Raw genomic sequence first — 15,772 nt, 5'->3', positions numbered from 1 at the left:
TACTAGAGACAGTGAGCCCCCCACTAGAGGTCGTGAGCCCCCCACTAGAGACAGTGAGCCCCCTACTAGAGACAGTGAGCCCCCTACTAGAGGTAGTGAGCCCCCCACTAGAGGCAGTGAGCCCCCCACTAGAGACAGTGAGCCCTCCATTAGAGACAGTGAGCCCCCCACTAGAGGTAGTGAGCCCCCTACTAGAGACAGTGAGCCCCCCATTAGAGACAGTGAGCCCCCTACTAGAGACATTTAGCCCCCTACTAGAGGCAGTGAGCCCCCTACCAGAGGTAGTGAGCCCCCTACTAGAGATAGTGAGCCCCCCACTAGAGGTAGTGAGCTCCCTACTAGAAGTAGTGAGCCCCCTACTAGAGTCAGTGAGCCCCCTACCAGAGGTAGTGAGCCCCCTACTAGAGATAGTGAGCCCCCCACTAGAAGTAGTGAGCCCCCTACTAGAGACAGTGAGCCCCCTACTAGAGGTAGTGGGCCCCCTACTAGAGGCAGTGAGCCCCCTACTAGAGACAGTGAGCCCCCCACTAGAGGTAGTGAGCCCCCTACTAGAGACAGTGAGCCCCCCACTAGAGGTAGTGAGCCCCCTACCAGAGGTAGTGAGCCCCCCTACTAGAGGCTGTGAGCCCCCTACTAGAGACAGTGAGCCCCCTACTAGAGACAGTGAGCCCCCCACTAGAGGTCGTGAGCCCCCCACTAGAGACAGTGAGCCCCCTACTAGAGACAGTGAGCCCCCTACTAGGGGTAGTGAGCCCCCCACTAGAGGCAGTGAGCCCCCCACTAGAGACAGTGAGCCCCCCATTAGAGACAGTGATCCCCCCACTAGAGGTCGTGAGCCCCCTACTAGAGACAGTGAGCCCCCCATTAGAGACAGTGAGCCTCCTACTAGAGACATTGAGCCCCCTACTAGAGGCAGTGAGCCCCCTACTAGAGACAGTGAGCCCCCTACTAGAGACAGTGAGCCCCCTACTAGAGACATTGAGCCCCCTACTAGAGACAGTGAGCCCCCTACTAGAGACAGTGAGCCCCCTACTAGAGGCAGTGAGCCCCCTACTAGAGACAGTGAGACCCTACTAGAGACAGTGAGCCTCCTACTAGAGACAGTGAGCCCCCTACTAGAGGCAGTGAGCCCCCTACTAGAGACAGTGAGCCCCCTACTAGAGACAGTGAGCCCCCCACTAGAGGTAGTGAGCCCCCTACTAGAAACAGTGAGCCCCCTACTAGAGACAGTGAGCCCCCTACTAGAGACAGTGAGCCCCCCACTAGAGGTAGTGAGCCCCCTACTAGAGACATTGAGCCCCCTACTAGAGACAGTGAGCCCCCAACTAGACGTAGTGTGCCCCCTACTAGAGGTAGTGAGCCCCCTACTAGAGACAGTGAGCCCCCCACTAGAGGTAGTGAGCCCCCTGCTAGAGACAGTGAGCCCCCTACTAGAGACAGTGAGCCCCCCACTAGAGGTAGTGAGCCCCCTACTAGAGACAGTGAGCCCCCCACTAGAGACAGTGAGCCCCCCACTAGAGACAGTGAGCCCCCTACTAGAGACAGTGAGCCCCTTACTAGAGGCAGTGAGCCCCCTACTAGAGACAGTGAGCCCCCCACTAGAGACAGTGAGCCCCCTACTAGAGACAGTGAGCCCCCCACTAGAGACAGTGAGCCCCCCACTAGAGACAGTCATCCCCCTACTAGAGGTAGTGAGCCCCCTACTAGAGACAGTGAGCCCCCCACTAGAGACAGTGAGCCCCCTACTAGAGACAGTGAGCCCCCCACTAGAGACAGTGAGCCCCCTACTAGAGACAGTGAGCCCCCTACTAGAGGCAGTGAGCCCCCTACTAGAGGTAGTGAGCCCCCTACTAGAGACAGTGAGCCCCCTACTAGAGGCAGTGAGCCCGCCACTAGAGGTAGTGAGCCCCCTACTACAGGTAGTGAGCCCCCTACTAGAGACAGTGAGCCCCCCACTAGAGACAGTGAGGCCCCTACTAGAGGCAGTGAGCCCCCTACTAGAGGTAGTGAGCCCCCTACTAGAGACATTGAGCCCCCTACTAGAGGCAGTGAGCACCCCACTAGAGGTAGTGAGCCCCCTACTACAGGTAGTGAGCCCCCTACCAGAGACAGTGAGCCCCCCACTAGAGACAGTGAGCCCCCCTCTAGAGGCAGTGAGCCTTCTATTAGAGACAGTGAGCTCCCTACTAGAAACAGTGAGCCCCCTATTAGAGACAGTGAGCCCCCTACTAGAGACATTGAGCCCCCAACTAGAGGTAGTGAGCCCCCTACTAGAGACAGTGAGCCCCCCACTAGAGACAGTGAGCCCCCTACTAGAGACATTGAGCCCCCTACTAGAGGTAGTGAGCCCCCTACTAGAGACAGTGAGTCCCCCACTAGAGACAGTGAGCCCCGTACTAGAGATATTGAGCCCCCTACTAGAGACAGTGAGCCCCCCACTAGAGACAGTGAGCCCCCTACTAGAGGCAGTGAGCCCCCTACTAGAGGCAGTGAGCCCCCTCCTAGAGACAGTGATGCCCCTACTAGAGGCAGTGAGCCCCCTACTAGAGGCAGTGAGCCCCCTACTAGAGACAGTGAGCCCCATACTAGAGACAGTGAGCCCCCTACTAGAGACAGTGAGCCCCCTACTAGAGGCAGTGACCCCCCTACTAGAGGCAGTGAGCCCCCTACTAGAGGTAGTGAGCCCCCTACTAGAGACATTGAGCCCCCTACTAGAGACATTGAGCCCCCTACTAGAGACAGTGAGCCCCCTACTAGAGACAGTGAGCCCCCTACTAGAGGTTGTGAGCCCCCTACTAGAGACAGTGAGCCCCCTACTAGAGACAGTGAGCCCCCTACTAGAGGCAGTGAGCCCCCTACTAGAGTTAGTGAGCCCCCTACTAGAGACAGTGATCCCCCTACTAGAGGTAGTGTGCCCCCTACTAGAGACAGTGAACCCCCCACTAGAGACAGTGAGCCCCCCACTAGAGGCAGTGAGCCCCCTATTAGAGACAGTGAGCTCCCTAATAGAAACAGTGAGCCCCCTATTAGAGAAAGTGAGCCCCCTACTAGAGACAGTGAGCCTCCTACTAGAGGTCGTGAGCCCCCTACTAGAGACAGTGAGCCCCCTACTAGAGACAGTGAGCCCCCTACTAGAGACAGTGAGCCCCCTACCAGAGGTAGTGAGCCCCCCTACTAGAGGCAGTGAGCCCACTACTAGAGACAGTGAGCCTCCAACTAGAGACAGTGAGCCCCCTACTAGAGACAGTGAGCCGCCTACTAGAGGCAGTGAGCCCCCCACTAGAGACAGTGAACCCCCTACTAGAGGCAGTGAGCCCCCAACTAGAGGTAGTGAGCCCCCTACTAGAGACAGTGAGCCCCCCACTAGAGACAGTGAGCCCCCTACTAGAGACATTGAGCCCCCTACTAGAGGCAGTGAGCCCCCCACTAGAGACAGTGAGCCCCCCACTAGAGGTAGTGAGCCCCCAATTAGAGACAGTGAGCTCCCTACTAGAAACAGTGAGCCCCCTATTAGAGACAGTGAGCCCCCTACTAGAGACAGTGAGCCTCCTACTAGAGGTAGTGAGCCCCCTACTAGAGACAGTGAGCCCCCTATTAGAGACAGTGAGCCCCCTACTAGAGACAGTGAACCTCCTACTAGAGGTAGTAAGCCCCCTACTAGAGACAGTGAGCCCCCTACTAGAGACAGTGAGCCCCCTACTAGAGACAGTGAGCCCCCTACCAGAGGTAGTGAGCCCCCCTACTAGAGGCAGTGAGCCCACTACTAGAGACAGTGAGCCTCCTACTAGAGACAGTGAGCCCCCTACTAGAGACAGTGAGCTCCCTACTAGAGGTAGTGAGCCCCCCACTAGAGGCAGTGAGCCCCCTACTAGAGACAGTGAGCCCCCTACTAGAGGTAGTGAGCCCCCCACTAGAGGCAGTGAGCCCCCCACTACAGACAGTGAGCCGCCTACTAGAGGCAGTGAGCCCCCCACTAGAGACAGTGAACCCCCTACTAGAGGCAGTGAGCCCCCAACTAGAGGTAGTGAGCCCCCTACTAGAGACAGTGAGCCCCCCACTAGAGACAGTGAGCCCCCTACTAGAGACATTGAGCCCCCTACTAGAGGCAGTGAGCCCCCCACTAGAGACAGTGAGCCCCCCACTAGAGGTAGTGAGCCCCCTATTAGAGACAGTGAGCTCCCTACTAGAAACAGTGAGCCCCCTATTAGAGACAGTGAGCCCCCTACTAGAGACAGTGAGCCTCCTACTAGAGGTAGTGAGCCCCCTACTAGAGACAGTGAGCCCCCTACTAGAGACAGTGAGCCCCCTACTAGAGACAGTGAGCCCCCCACTAGAGGCAGTGAGCCCCCCACTAGAGACATTGAGCCGCCTACTAGAGGCAGTGAGCCCCCCACTAGAGACAGTGAACCCCCTACTAGAGGCAGTGAGCCCCCAACTAGAGGTAGTGAGCCCCCTACTAGAGACAGTGAGCCCCCCACTAGAGACAGTGAGCCCCCTACTAGAGACATTGAGCCCCCTACTAGAGGCAGTGAGCCCCCCACTAGAGACAGTGAACACCCCACTAGAGGCAGTGAGCCCCCTATTAGAGACAGTGAGCTCCCTATTAGAGACAGTGATCCCCCTACTAGAGACAGTGAGCCCCCCACTAGAGACAGTGAACCCCGTACTAGAGACAGTGAGCACCCAACTAGAGACAGTGAGCCCCCTACTAGAGGCAGTGAGCCCCCTACTAGAGACAGTGAGCCCCCTACCAGAGGTAGTGAGCCCCCCTACTAGAGGCAGTGAGCCCCCTACTAGAGACAGTGAGCCCCCTACTAGAGACAGTGAGCCCCCTACCAGAGGTAGTGAGCCCCCCTACTAGAGGCAGTCAGCCCACTACTAGAGACAGTGAGCCTCCTACTAGAGACAGTGAGCCCCCTACTAGAGACAGTGAGCTCCCTACTAGAGGTAGTGAGCCCCCCACTAGAGGCAGTGAGCCCCCTACTAGAGACAGTGAGCCCCCTACTAGAGGTAGTGAGCCCCCCACTAGAGGCAGTGAGCCCCCCACTACAGACAGTGAGCCGCCTACTAGAGGCAGTGAGCCCCCCACTAGAGACAGTGAACCCCCTACTAGAGGCAGTGAGCCCCCAACTAGAGGTAGTGAGCCCCCTACTAGAGACAGTGAGCCCCCCACTAGAGACAGTGAGCCCCCTACTAGAGACATTGAGCCCCCTACTAGAGGCAGTGAGCCCCCCACTAGAGACAGTGAGCCCCCCACTAGAGGTAGTGAGCCCACTATTAGAGACAGTGAGCTCCCTACTAGAAACAGTGAGCCCCCTATTAGAGACAGTGAGCCCCCTACTAGAGACAGTGAGCCTCCTACTAGAGGTAGTGAGCCCACTACTAGAGACAGTGAGCCCCCTACTAGAGACAGTGAGCCCCCTACTAGAGACAGTGAGCCCCCCACTAGAGGCAGTGAGCCCCCCACTAGAGACAGTGAGCCGCCTACTAGAGGCAGTGAGCCCCCCACTAGAGACAGTGAACCCCCTACTAGAGGCAGTGAGCCCCCAACTAGAGGTAGTGAGCCCCCTACTAGAGACAGTGAGCCCCCCACTAGAGACAGTGAGCCCCCTACTAGAGACATTGAGCCCCCTACTAGAGGCAGTGAGCCCCCCACTAGAGACAGTGAGCCCCCCACTAGAGGCAGTGAGCCCCCTATTAGAGACAGTGAGCTCCCTATTAGAGACAGTGATCCCCCTACTAGAGACAGTGAGCCCCCCACTAGAGACAGTGAACCCCGTACTAGAGACAGTGAGCACCCAACTAGAGACAGTGAGCCCCCTACTAGAGGCAGTGAGCCCCCTACTAGAGACAGTGAGCCACCTACTAGAGACAGTGAGCCCCCTACTAGAGGCAGTGAGCCCCCTACTAGAGACAGTGAGCCCCCTACTAGAGGTAGTGAGCCCCCCTACTAGAGACAGTGAGCCCCCTACTAGAGACAGTGAGCCCCCTACTAGAGGTAGTGAGCCCCCCTACTAGAGACAGTGAGCCCCCCACTAGAGGTAGTGAGCCCCCCACTAGAGGCAGTGAGCCCCCTACTAGAGACAGTGAGCCCCCAACTAGAGACATTGAGCCCCCCACTAGAGGTAGTGAGCCCCCTACTAGAGACAGTGAGCCCCCTACTAGAGACAGTGAGCCCCCCACTAGAGACAGTGAGCCCCTACTGGAGACAGTGAGCCCCCTACTAGAGGTAGTGAGCCCCCCACTAGAGGCAGTGAGCCCCCCACTAGAGACAGTGAGCCCCCTACTAGAGGCAGTGAGCCCCCTCCTAGAGACAGTGAGCCCCCTACTAGAGACAGTGAGCTCCCTACTAGAGACAGTGTGCCCCCTACTAGAGGTAGTTAGCCCCCCTACTAGAGACAGTGAGCCCCCTACTAGAGGCAGTGAGCCCCCTACTAGAGACAGTGAGCCCCCTACTAGAGGTAGTGAGCCCCCCTATTAGAGGTAGTTAGCCCCCCTACTAGAGACAGTGAGCCCCTACTAGAGGTAGTGAGCCCCCTACTAGAGAGTGAGCCCCCTACTAGGGACAGTGAGCCCCCTACTAGAGACAGTGAGCCCCCCACTAGAGACAGTGAGCCCCCTACTAGAGGCAGTGAGCCCCCTACTAGAGACAGTGAGCCCCCTACTAGAGACAGTGAGCCCCCTACTAGAGGTAGTGAGCCCCCCACTAGAGACAGTGAGCCCCCTACTAGAGGCAGTGAGCCCCCTACTAGAGACAGTGAGCCCCCTACTAGAGACAGTGAGCCCCCTACTAGAGGTAGTGAGCCCCCTACTAGAGACAGTGAGCCCCCCACTAGAGGTAGTGAGCCCCCTACTAGAGGTAGTGAGCCCCCCACTAGAGACAGTGAGCCCCCTACTAGAGGTAGTGAGCCCCCCACTAGAGGTAGTGAGCCCCCTACTTGAGACAGTGAGCCCCCTACTATAGGTAGTGAGCCCCCTACTAGAGGCAGTGCGGAATTAAAATCAGTATTTATACTGCAGAAGTAATTTGATGAGCTCTAAAGCTCTTTTTAAATCCTTTATATTCACTTGCTTGCTTGCTTGCGCGCTTACGACCGTGCAAATCTTTCGGTAGTTTTTTAACCCACTTCCCGTGATCCAATCGAGCTGACATTTTGCACACAGCTCGTTGTGCGTGACAATTTATTTTCGTGAAATTTTTTTCCCAAAATTTTCCACTTCATAGGAAAAAAATTTTTTCATAATTAATTTAAAATACCAATGTGATAAAAATGAAACTCTTACTCAAGAAAAACAGAAATGAATAATAAAATAAAACCGATGCCACGCATATAAAGGATTTATAGTGAAAAACTTTGTTTTTACGGGTTAAATTTTTCACTGATGTCCATTAGGAGCCAGGTCCAGGAAAGCCACAGAGAGTTGTTGGGCCCTGCATTGGGGGTGGGTATTTTTTTACCTTAAGATATTTCCAGCAAATTATTGAGTGAACTGTAGAGTGTGTGTTTGGTTTACTTTTCCCACGTTGACCTTAATAATTTTAAATGTTTTAATCCAATAGTCACCCCCTTTTACAATCGAAAGTAAATGTAACGCCTCTCACCCTCCTCGTCGTCCACTTCACCCCTCACCAGGTTTGACATCGCGCTCGTTCAACTGAACGAGTCAGTGCAGCTCACCAGCAAGATCCAACCCGCGTCCCTGCCCTACCCGGGACAAATCCTCGCCAATGATGCCGAGTGCTATGCTACCGGCTGGGGAAGATTATCTTGTAAGGACCAAACAACTAAGCATCACTAACATGCAGACACTTTATATATCGACTACGTCATTGCTGATGCATCTCAAGTTCCTACCACACTGCACTTCTGAGACTTCAACATGTAGCAGTTGTGATTATTGATTATCTAACACTCACTAATTGGGACGCTGCGGTGATGAGATGTTAACTGTCTCGCCTGGTATGTAGGATGCCGTAGGTTTGATCCTGACCCCTGACACCTGCTGTATATTTCGTGTTTGCGTGTCTCTCTCCCCGTGGTCGCGTGGATTTTTCTCCGGGTCCTCTGGATTTTCCCTTCACATTTATAATCAACATCACACGTTTAGAGTATTTGGCTCGCGCTATATATTTCCATATGATGATAAGCCACTTTGTTGAGCCATCATTTGTGGTCTGGTCGCTTCTGAAAAAGAGCTGTATAGCTCTGATCACGAGAACGATATTTCACAATGGAGCTCAAACGGACGTACTCCAGTTCAATAACAATATATCTCATTATTATTATTCATGGAAACCCAGAACTGAAATTTGGCATGTGAGGGGATAAATATGAATAGACTACACATGAATGAGAAAATAAAGAAAAGGATCCCCCTATAGCTTTAACAGGCTGTTGGGGAAAATGTTGTTAGCGAGTGTCACCTATGAAGACCGGTACAGCACACAAGAGGGGTGGGTGGCCAACACCACGCCTGGTCACCTTTGTCTCCCCAGTGGGGATGTTTCTTTACACGCAGGTACTCATTTTAAGCTGAGTCGACCTAGGGGAGGCCCAGGACCGGTTCAGATAATCGCTGTCACTGGTGTTGGTGGCCATGAGCGGGAATCGAACTCGGGTCGCCAGGTTCGTAGTGCAGTGCCAACTGCTACTACACTACCACTCCCCGTCATTATTTTATGAGACTATAGTCAGTCAGGGACGCTCATGCTTGGGGACGCCTCAGAACATCTGGGTACCTGAATGTTGGCTGTAAAAGGCAAACAACATTTGGGGCTTTAATGAAGTTGCTAATTCTCGAAAACGTTATGGACGGACACGATACGTAAAAATAAATGGGACTGGGCATTGATAGGCTGAGTACATTGCAGCGAAAGTACGTAAAGCTCACATCGGGGTTGTTACCGTATCATCGTATTGGCCGCGTGCGTCTGTGTGTCATCAGTCTCAGGCTCGGCCTACGACACTTTGCAGCAAGTTCGGCTTCCAGTCGTCGACTACGCGACGTGCAGCGGCGCCGATTGGTGGAGTGTCTGGGTGAGGCCCAGCATGATATGTGCTGGTGACAGCCTCCACGCTGTCTGCAAAGTGAGTCTATCGGCAGATCTTCTCCATATTCTTTCCGTATGGCTGCTGCTGATACTACCAAATGGACCAATCAGTTCCAATAACAAAGCAAATATTATCAGAGAATGTTTGTTTGCATGTATTGTCACAAGTATGTGTGGTGAATGCAGACTTGATGCCTTGCAAAAGGTATATATTTGGTGTTTTAACATCTTGACATACCTGTTTTATTGCCAGAAAAGGTAAAACCTATTCTTATTTTTAATAATTTTTTATACTGGCAAAAATGTCTCGTAGATACTTTTCATCAGTAATTATCCAGCATTTTTGAAAATCCGGCGCCCCCTTCCCCTCTAATCCGCCGGCTAATTGATTATCTACTGTAGTATAAAATAAATGGTATTATATCTTTACATATCAACAATATGGTTGTGCAGTATAGATGCGCAATGAATTGCTGAGCATGCTCTGTGTAGGTACTTTACCACGTTACAATCCACCAAAATATTTTGAAATTCAAGTTCTTTCCGTTTACGTTCCTGTTTTCAGAAACTCATCCTGGGTGTAAACCGGAGTGTGCCTGTGTAAGCAAATAAGGATAAACATATATTAAAGTAGATTCATAATTAATTCGTTTAAATCTGGTTGGTTGTGTCTGTGAGGTTACAACAAGTTAAGTCAATCTTACATTTTAATATTCACGTGGCGTCTTTATGGTACAAATCCGCCACCCAAAGTGGTTAAGCAACACGGGTTATTTTGGGTGTGTGAATTTTTATTCTGACTTCGAGGATCGTGTGCTGAAGATGCTTGGCTTAGTTTCAAAAGAAAACCTCGTACATCTCTTTGCAACAAAAAAACATTAGAGGTGAGAATGATTCTTCAACTCACCAGTGAGCTAAACAGAAACACAATTGGCAAGTAAAATGTTTGAACAAGTGACGCAAAAAATGTGTTGCGATCGAAACATCGTGGTTTTTGGTTATTTTCTTTGAACCTATCTACGTGACGTCACAGGAAGACCCAAAGAATATATATTCCTGCAGTCACGAAAACTTTAAGTCAAGATTTTGACAAGAGGCACCTACTCTGCAGTCACCCGATTCAAGGCCAGACCCAAGCCCTTACATTGCCTCCTCTGCCTTTTGACTGTGGGCGCCACGGTGGCTAGGAGATGTTTACTACCTCGCCTGGTATACAGGAGGTCGCGGGTTTGATTCCAACCTTGACGCCTGCTGTATATTTGGAGTTTGCGGTGCCTCTCTCTCTCCCCGTGGTCATGTGGATTTTTCTCTGTGCCTCCAGTTTATCCCTCCATATTTAGAACTATGCGTCTCGAGTAATTTGGCTGCTATAAATTTCTACATGATGACAAGCCACTTCGTTGCGCTACAATTTGTGATAGCCAGGTCGCTTCTGAAAAAGAACAGCATTTACGATACGTAAATCTACATTGTATTGCATCGCACAATAAAGTTTACAGAGTGCGTTGTTCACCGGTATTGCTATTGTTGTCATACGTAGGGCGACTCGGGTGGCCCACTCAACTGCAACACGAGCGGAGGCTGGGTGGTGCACGGCATCACGAGCTTCGTGTTCAACAGGAGCTGCAACATGACTAACAAGCCTAGCGTATTCACGCGCGTGTCCGACTACAGCTCGTGGATTTCGTCCGTCACTGGGATGCAGTTCCCCACGACGGTGCGTGGATCGTGACGACGGCAGGAGCGAGCTTGCGTTTGACAGAGCCGCCATCCTCTATGTCTTAAATGCACTTCACACAACCACAAGCAACTTACGAACACTGCTCAAGTCCAAATGATGAAGCCACTTTGCTGAGCTGCATTTGCGGCACAAGGTCACTCAGCACATGACCTACAATAGTTTACCAGCAGGGAGTGGGGTGGGGGGATAAATAAGATGCTTTGTGTAATCTCGATTGATATCATTTCTGGGTCACTTTTCGCATATTCGGGGCAAAACGTGGACCATGATTCTGACATATGATGGACTCCTACCCGTCTTTTGAATGCCATCACGTGACCTTCAAGGTACACTGTAACCAGGGTGGCCTGCCAGATCCAAACCATCAACTTCTGCAACTAGCAGTGCCAAGTCCTTTTGCTGGCACACTGAGGAGGGAATTTATATCGCGTCTTAACCGAGGAACTTTACAAAGAATTAACAACAGTACAAATGAGCGTAATGGTGCAGTTGAGGTGAATTAAATAGATGAGAGGAAGGAATGGGGCAAATATGTGATGCGTGAATGCATTGAGCTCGAAATTGATGACAGTACATTTTGATGAATGTATTTAATGAATGGGGTTAATGAGTGGTAACCATATAATGAGAACGTGATGAGGGAATGGTAACGATGGTGGTGGTTATGAGGGGGAGGTTAATGAAGACTGCATAGCTGGCTGGCTATACAGCTACGACGAGGTAGAGATGGCAGCGACGACAGCCAGGACCCGAACCCCCACAACAGCCCCGAACCCCCGTTTGCCTTTTCCTTATATTCACCCAGCGTGTCCAAGCCCCGCCCTTGGTCATACCCAACTCCTGGAACTCTATCGCTGGTTCCAGGGGCTTCCAGTTCAATCCCCTCCTTGACCATTGGCCCAGTTACGGCCCGTTGTGTTCGCTTGCATGTGTTGTTCTCTAACGCACCCATGGCCACCAGATGGCATCTTGTCACTACATCTGTGTTTCTTCGCTGTTTACAGACAGCTACTACTGAGGCGGGAAGACTTTGGAAGATAGCGCCATGATTGCTTCTTTATTGGCTACAGACCATGTGACAGCAGCCATCGCACGGTGGGGAGGAGGCACACGGGGGCTGGGGTGAGGATTAGTTGAGGGGGGTGGGTGCAGGTGGGGTGGGGGCAGTCGATGGGGGGACTGGGGGTGGAAGCTTTCACGGTGCATTGTAGTACAGTTGTACTCCAATACAGGGACTCCTCTACTTACGAATGAGTTAGGCTCCAGAGGTCTCTTCGTAAGTCGATTTGTTTCTAAGTCCAAATTTACTCCTGTTGATTCCAACCATGTACGGCATGTACACTAAACACGGGGAATGGCTTTAAACGTCGTTTAATTTCCTGTAGATGTAGATGCCACTGGATAAATCATGGTCTACAGATGTAGATGCCACTGGTTATTCATGTTTTGCAGATGTAGATGCCACTGTTTCTTCACGTGGCATCTACATGAAATACGGACAGGTTTGTTTGTATCTCTGAAAGTTCGCAAGTCTAATGTTCGTAAGTAGAAAAGTCCCCCCGATCACGTCGTTTCGGAAAAACATGTCATCACTTTATTGTTAACACCACTACCTGATTTGCGTCACCTAAACCCACTTACATCACTGAAACCATAATTTGTCCTTTCTCATATCCATCACCTCTCATCCGTCGCCTTGACCTACCTTGTAAATTGCTTCGATCTACATTGTTTCCATATACATCGTCACACTTTTTCCGAACGTTTTCCAGATGTAAATTGGGATATTACTTTATATTTGTGGTATTCTATGGAAATTATTAAGAACGTCTATTACCACTGCTACCACGGTGACCTTTCTGGCGAAATTCATTCGTTAATTTATCCATCTATAGTCGTCTATCAGCCTGACTTTTTCATCTCATCCGTACTTTGTACAACTACAATGCTGGTAACAACACACTCACCCAACCACTCAATCAGCCACTCACCAATTCAATCACCCACTCAACCAATAAATCCCTCACCCTTCACACCATACTGCAGGCCACAACACAACATGCAACCACTCACTCGATCACCAAATCACCAAATAAGTCAACTGTTCACGAATGCAATCAATCCCTCACCCACTCACCACACCGCAGGTCACAACACTTAATTTATTTTGAGTATGACCACGTAATGATATTGCCATTTTTTGTGTCATTACAACCCTCCACCATCGGGGATTTTGTGATCTCAAACCTGATCATGTAGAGCAGGGCTCAGAAACCTTTCAAGAAAAGAAAGCCATTCTTTTTTAGTCTTTGACCAAAATAGTTTGACAGCCACAGCAGCGGGTATACAGCAGATCACAACAAAAACATTTAGACTTAAAACAACTCAATAGGTGATGGGATAAACTGTTGTTTATTTATTTTTTTTCCTCCCTGGATATTCATTAACAATATAGTTTTACTGTTGTACATTTTGTTTTCACTACCAAGATAGACTCCCATTCTCTGCCATATTTAATCAATTATCTTTAGGTGAAATCATATTTCAGATTAACTTTTTTTGTTTAAATGGCTGCCCACAACGGGGAAGCCAAAGAGCCGCATGCTGACTCTGGAGCCGCAGGCTGCCGACCCCTGCTCTGGAGTCATCCTTGTGTAGTCACGTAGAATGAGTCACTAGAGTACATAGCATTGGGTGCTTGGAAAGAGGAGGATTATGGGTACAGCAGCCCGATCTGCCAATGAGACACATGGCTGGAGTCTGGAACCTTCTGGTGAGATCAGGAGGGGGCCTGGCCGATGGCGGAGCCTGGCCACGCCGGGGAGGATATAAGGGAGGCTCCGACACTCAGTCGGGGCTGTCGTCTGGGAAATGAACTCGTCATGCTGCCGTCGTCCTCGTTTTCACCTTCTCGGCATCGCTGGTCGAGTAGCATACGGACCGTGGGTAGATATCCCATGTGACTATATGGAATGGAATAAAGGATGTGCCTCCAACTCTTAGTATGTCCACATTGATACACTCCACCGCGCTCTGAATCCAGAGTGTGACTTTATTCCTAGCAGTAAGGATTTTCTTCTTTGCTTAGTTTAGTTGAATTTAAATCTCCAAAAGTGTAGTCTTTCTTCTGCTATTTGTGAACAATACATTTGAGGACGAGAATTATTCGCCTGACCTATATAAAAAATACTGTGACGATACATAAGGATGTATTGGCAGTACACCGGTACAGCATAACGCAACGATCATCATAGAACAGTCTGACGATGTCGTTGTTGCCCCTTGAGTGAGCTGCAGACTCTCCATCAGAAGTGGCACTTAGATGCAGCAGTTGCTTTCCCATTTGAACGTGTGGTGATACCACCACGAGTCGTAACCTTTTAATGCCACCGTTCGCCCAAAACTATTCCGGAAATGAATCGAAGAACCGTCTCGATCAAGTCTAGGGCAAAAGCAGTCAAGTCTGCCTTTGGAACACGGAGCCAGCCAATCGTCATCAGGCGGGGTGCTGCAATACGGCAACAGACTGCGAAACTTCGTGTTCAGCCGTTCATAAACATTCGTCTTCTGACAGCTTCGACATCACGAGAACAGATTCTAAGGCACCACCACCCCACATTTATTTTCTGGCCGGGATTGAGAGTTTTTTTTATATCGCGCACCACCAATGTACCACCAATACGTTAATTTGCAGAACAGTTATTGAAAGTGAACATTGTATAAATAAATACATAGCTGATGGTCCCAAGACACAACCTTGACTGGGATCCGCACTTCCCATTGCCGAATGGTTTGGTTGTATGCACTCGACAGATGCTCATGAGAAATTTTGATTGGGACACGTGGCATTTTACAATGAGCGTTGTGCTCTTGGGATACATCTTCAGACCGACCTTCACAATGATTTACATGTGTGTGCGTGTATTTATATTTCAGAAACCATCATCGTCGACTACAAAGATGTTGGTGTATGCTCAGCTCCCGCTGTTGCTCTTGCTGGCCCAGGTGTTCATTTAGCCGACTGACTTTGAAGAAGCATGATTCGATTTACGTGCCAAATTCTTCTTTAATATTCAAACAATGTTTTACTGCTGATCTACAAAGCACACATTCTGCAGAAGTTTGAATACTGTTGTCATATCTGGGGTGGAGCACACCCAGTTCAATACCAGTCGAGGGCAATTGATAGAATTCAGTGCAAACTAGTCGTCTTCTTCTTTGGAAGGGCATTTTTCGGGATTGGAACAATTTAAAAATGTATGTCGAGATTTGATATCCACTCGACTGCTTCAGGAGTAGCCTCGTGGATTTGTTTCAACTCGCGGTTGAATGATCCGATTGGGCAGTCGTTCACGATATGTTTACATGGTCTGAGATGTTGCTTCACAGTCACAAACTGTGCAGGCAGCTGTACGACTGCCTTATTCCTACTAACGCTGTGACGTAGTTATGTTTACTCAATCGCGTTATATCCAATTCGCATCAGAATAGTAATAAAAATGTGTTCCCTAAATACATTAATCACATTATATCCAGTTCGCGTTATGAAAACAACACGCAGCATTATTGGAGAACAGACTGTACTGAGATTATTAGTCGAATGGTCTACAGTGTTGCATCAACGGTGTTTGTGTTGCATGTGTTGGGGCCGCTGGTCCCCGAAGTCCCTCCCTGCTCCGTGCCTATGGCAGGGGCTCTTCCGTGCGCCGACCCCTTGCTGCTCTGCGAGCAGCTGCTGCCGTCGCAGGGCTCATCGCCCGACGGCTCCCCTCCCCGGTCCGTCCCTCCGCGAGCTCGTGTGAGAGGCATAGCTCGCCGCACGCCCTCATTCACCTGCAGACGCTGCGTTGTCTCTCCACGGATCACGGGGGTCAGGGGTCGGAGGGCGAACGACGCTGCCCTCACACTGCTCGAGTCCCGGCGGCCACAGACGGAGCGAAGGCCTGCGGACGCACCGACCCCTTCCCCCACACTACGAG

The 15,772-nt window shown here is 50.8% G+C and overlaps 1 protein-coding gene across 1 annotated transcript in view; it reads left to right on the top strand.

Annotated features, from left to right (window-relative positions):
• The window catches only part of LOC144733853 (elastase-1-like), an 84,004-nt gene extending 68,682 nt beyond the window's left edge, over nucleotides 1-15,322 (top strand). Inside the window, exons 5-8 of the mRNA XM_078615859.1 lie at nucleotides 7,635-7,771; nucleotides 8,947-9,089; nucleotides 10,593-10,769; nucleotides 14,730-15,322. Coding sequence (XP_078471985.1) covers nucleotides 7,635-7,771; nucleotides 8,947-9,089; nucleotides 10,593-10,769; nucleotides 14,730-14,810 — 538 coding nt within the window. The 3' untranslated portion in view covers nucleotides 14,811-15,322. The remainder of the gene's footprint in view (nucleotides 1-7,634; nucleotides 7,772-8,946; nucleotides 9,090-10,592; nucleotides 10,770-14,729) is intronic.
• The last annotated feature ends 450 nt before the right edge of the window (nucleotides 15,323-15,772 follow it).

Source organism: Lampetra planeri, chromosome 48 (assembly GCF_965212315.1).
Source record: "Lampetra planeri chromosome 48, kcLamPlan1.2.h2, whole genome shotgun sequence".
NCBI classification, from domain to species: Eukaryota; Metazoa; Chordata; class Hyperoartia; order Petromyzontiformes; family Petromyzontidae; genus Lampetra; species Lampetra planeri.
This window is presented reverse-complemented; position numbering and strand designations above follow the sequence as displayed.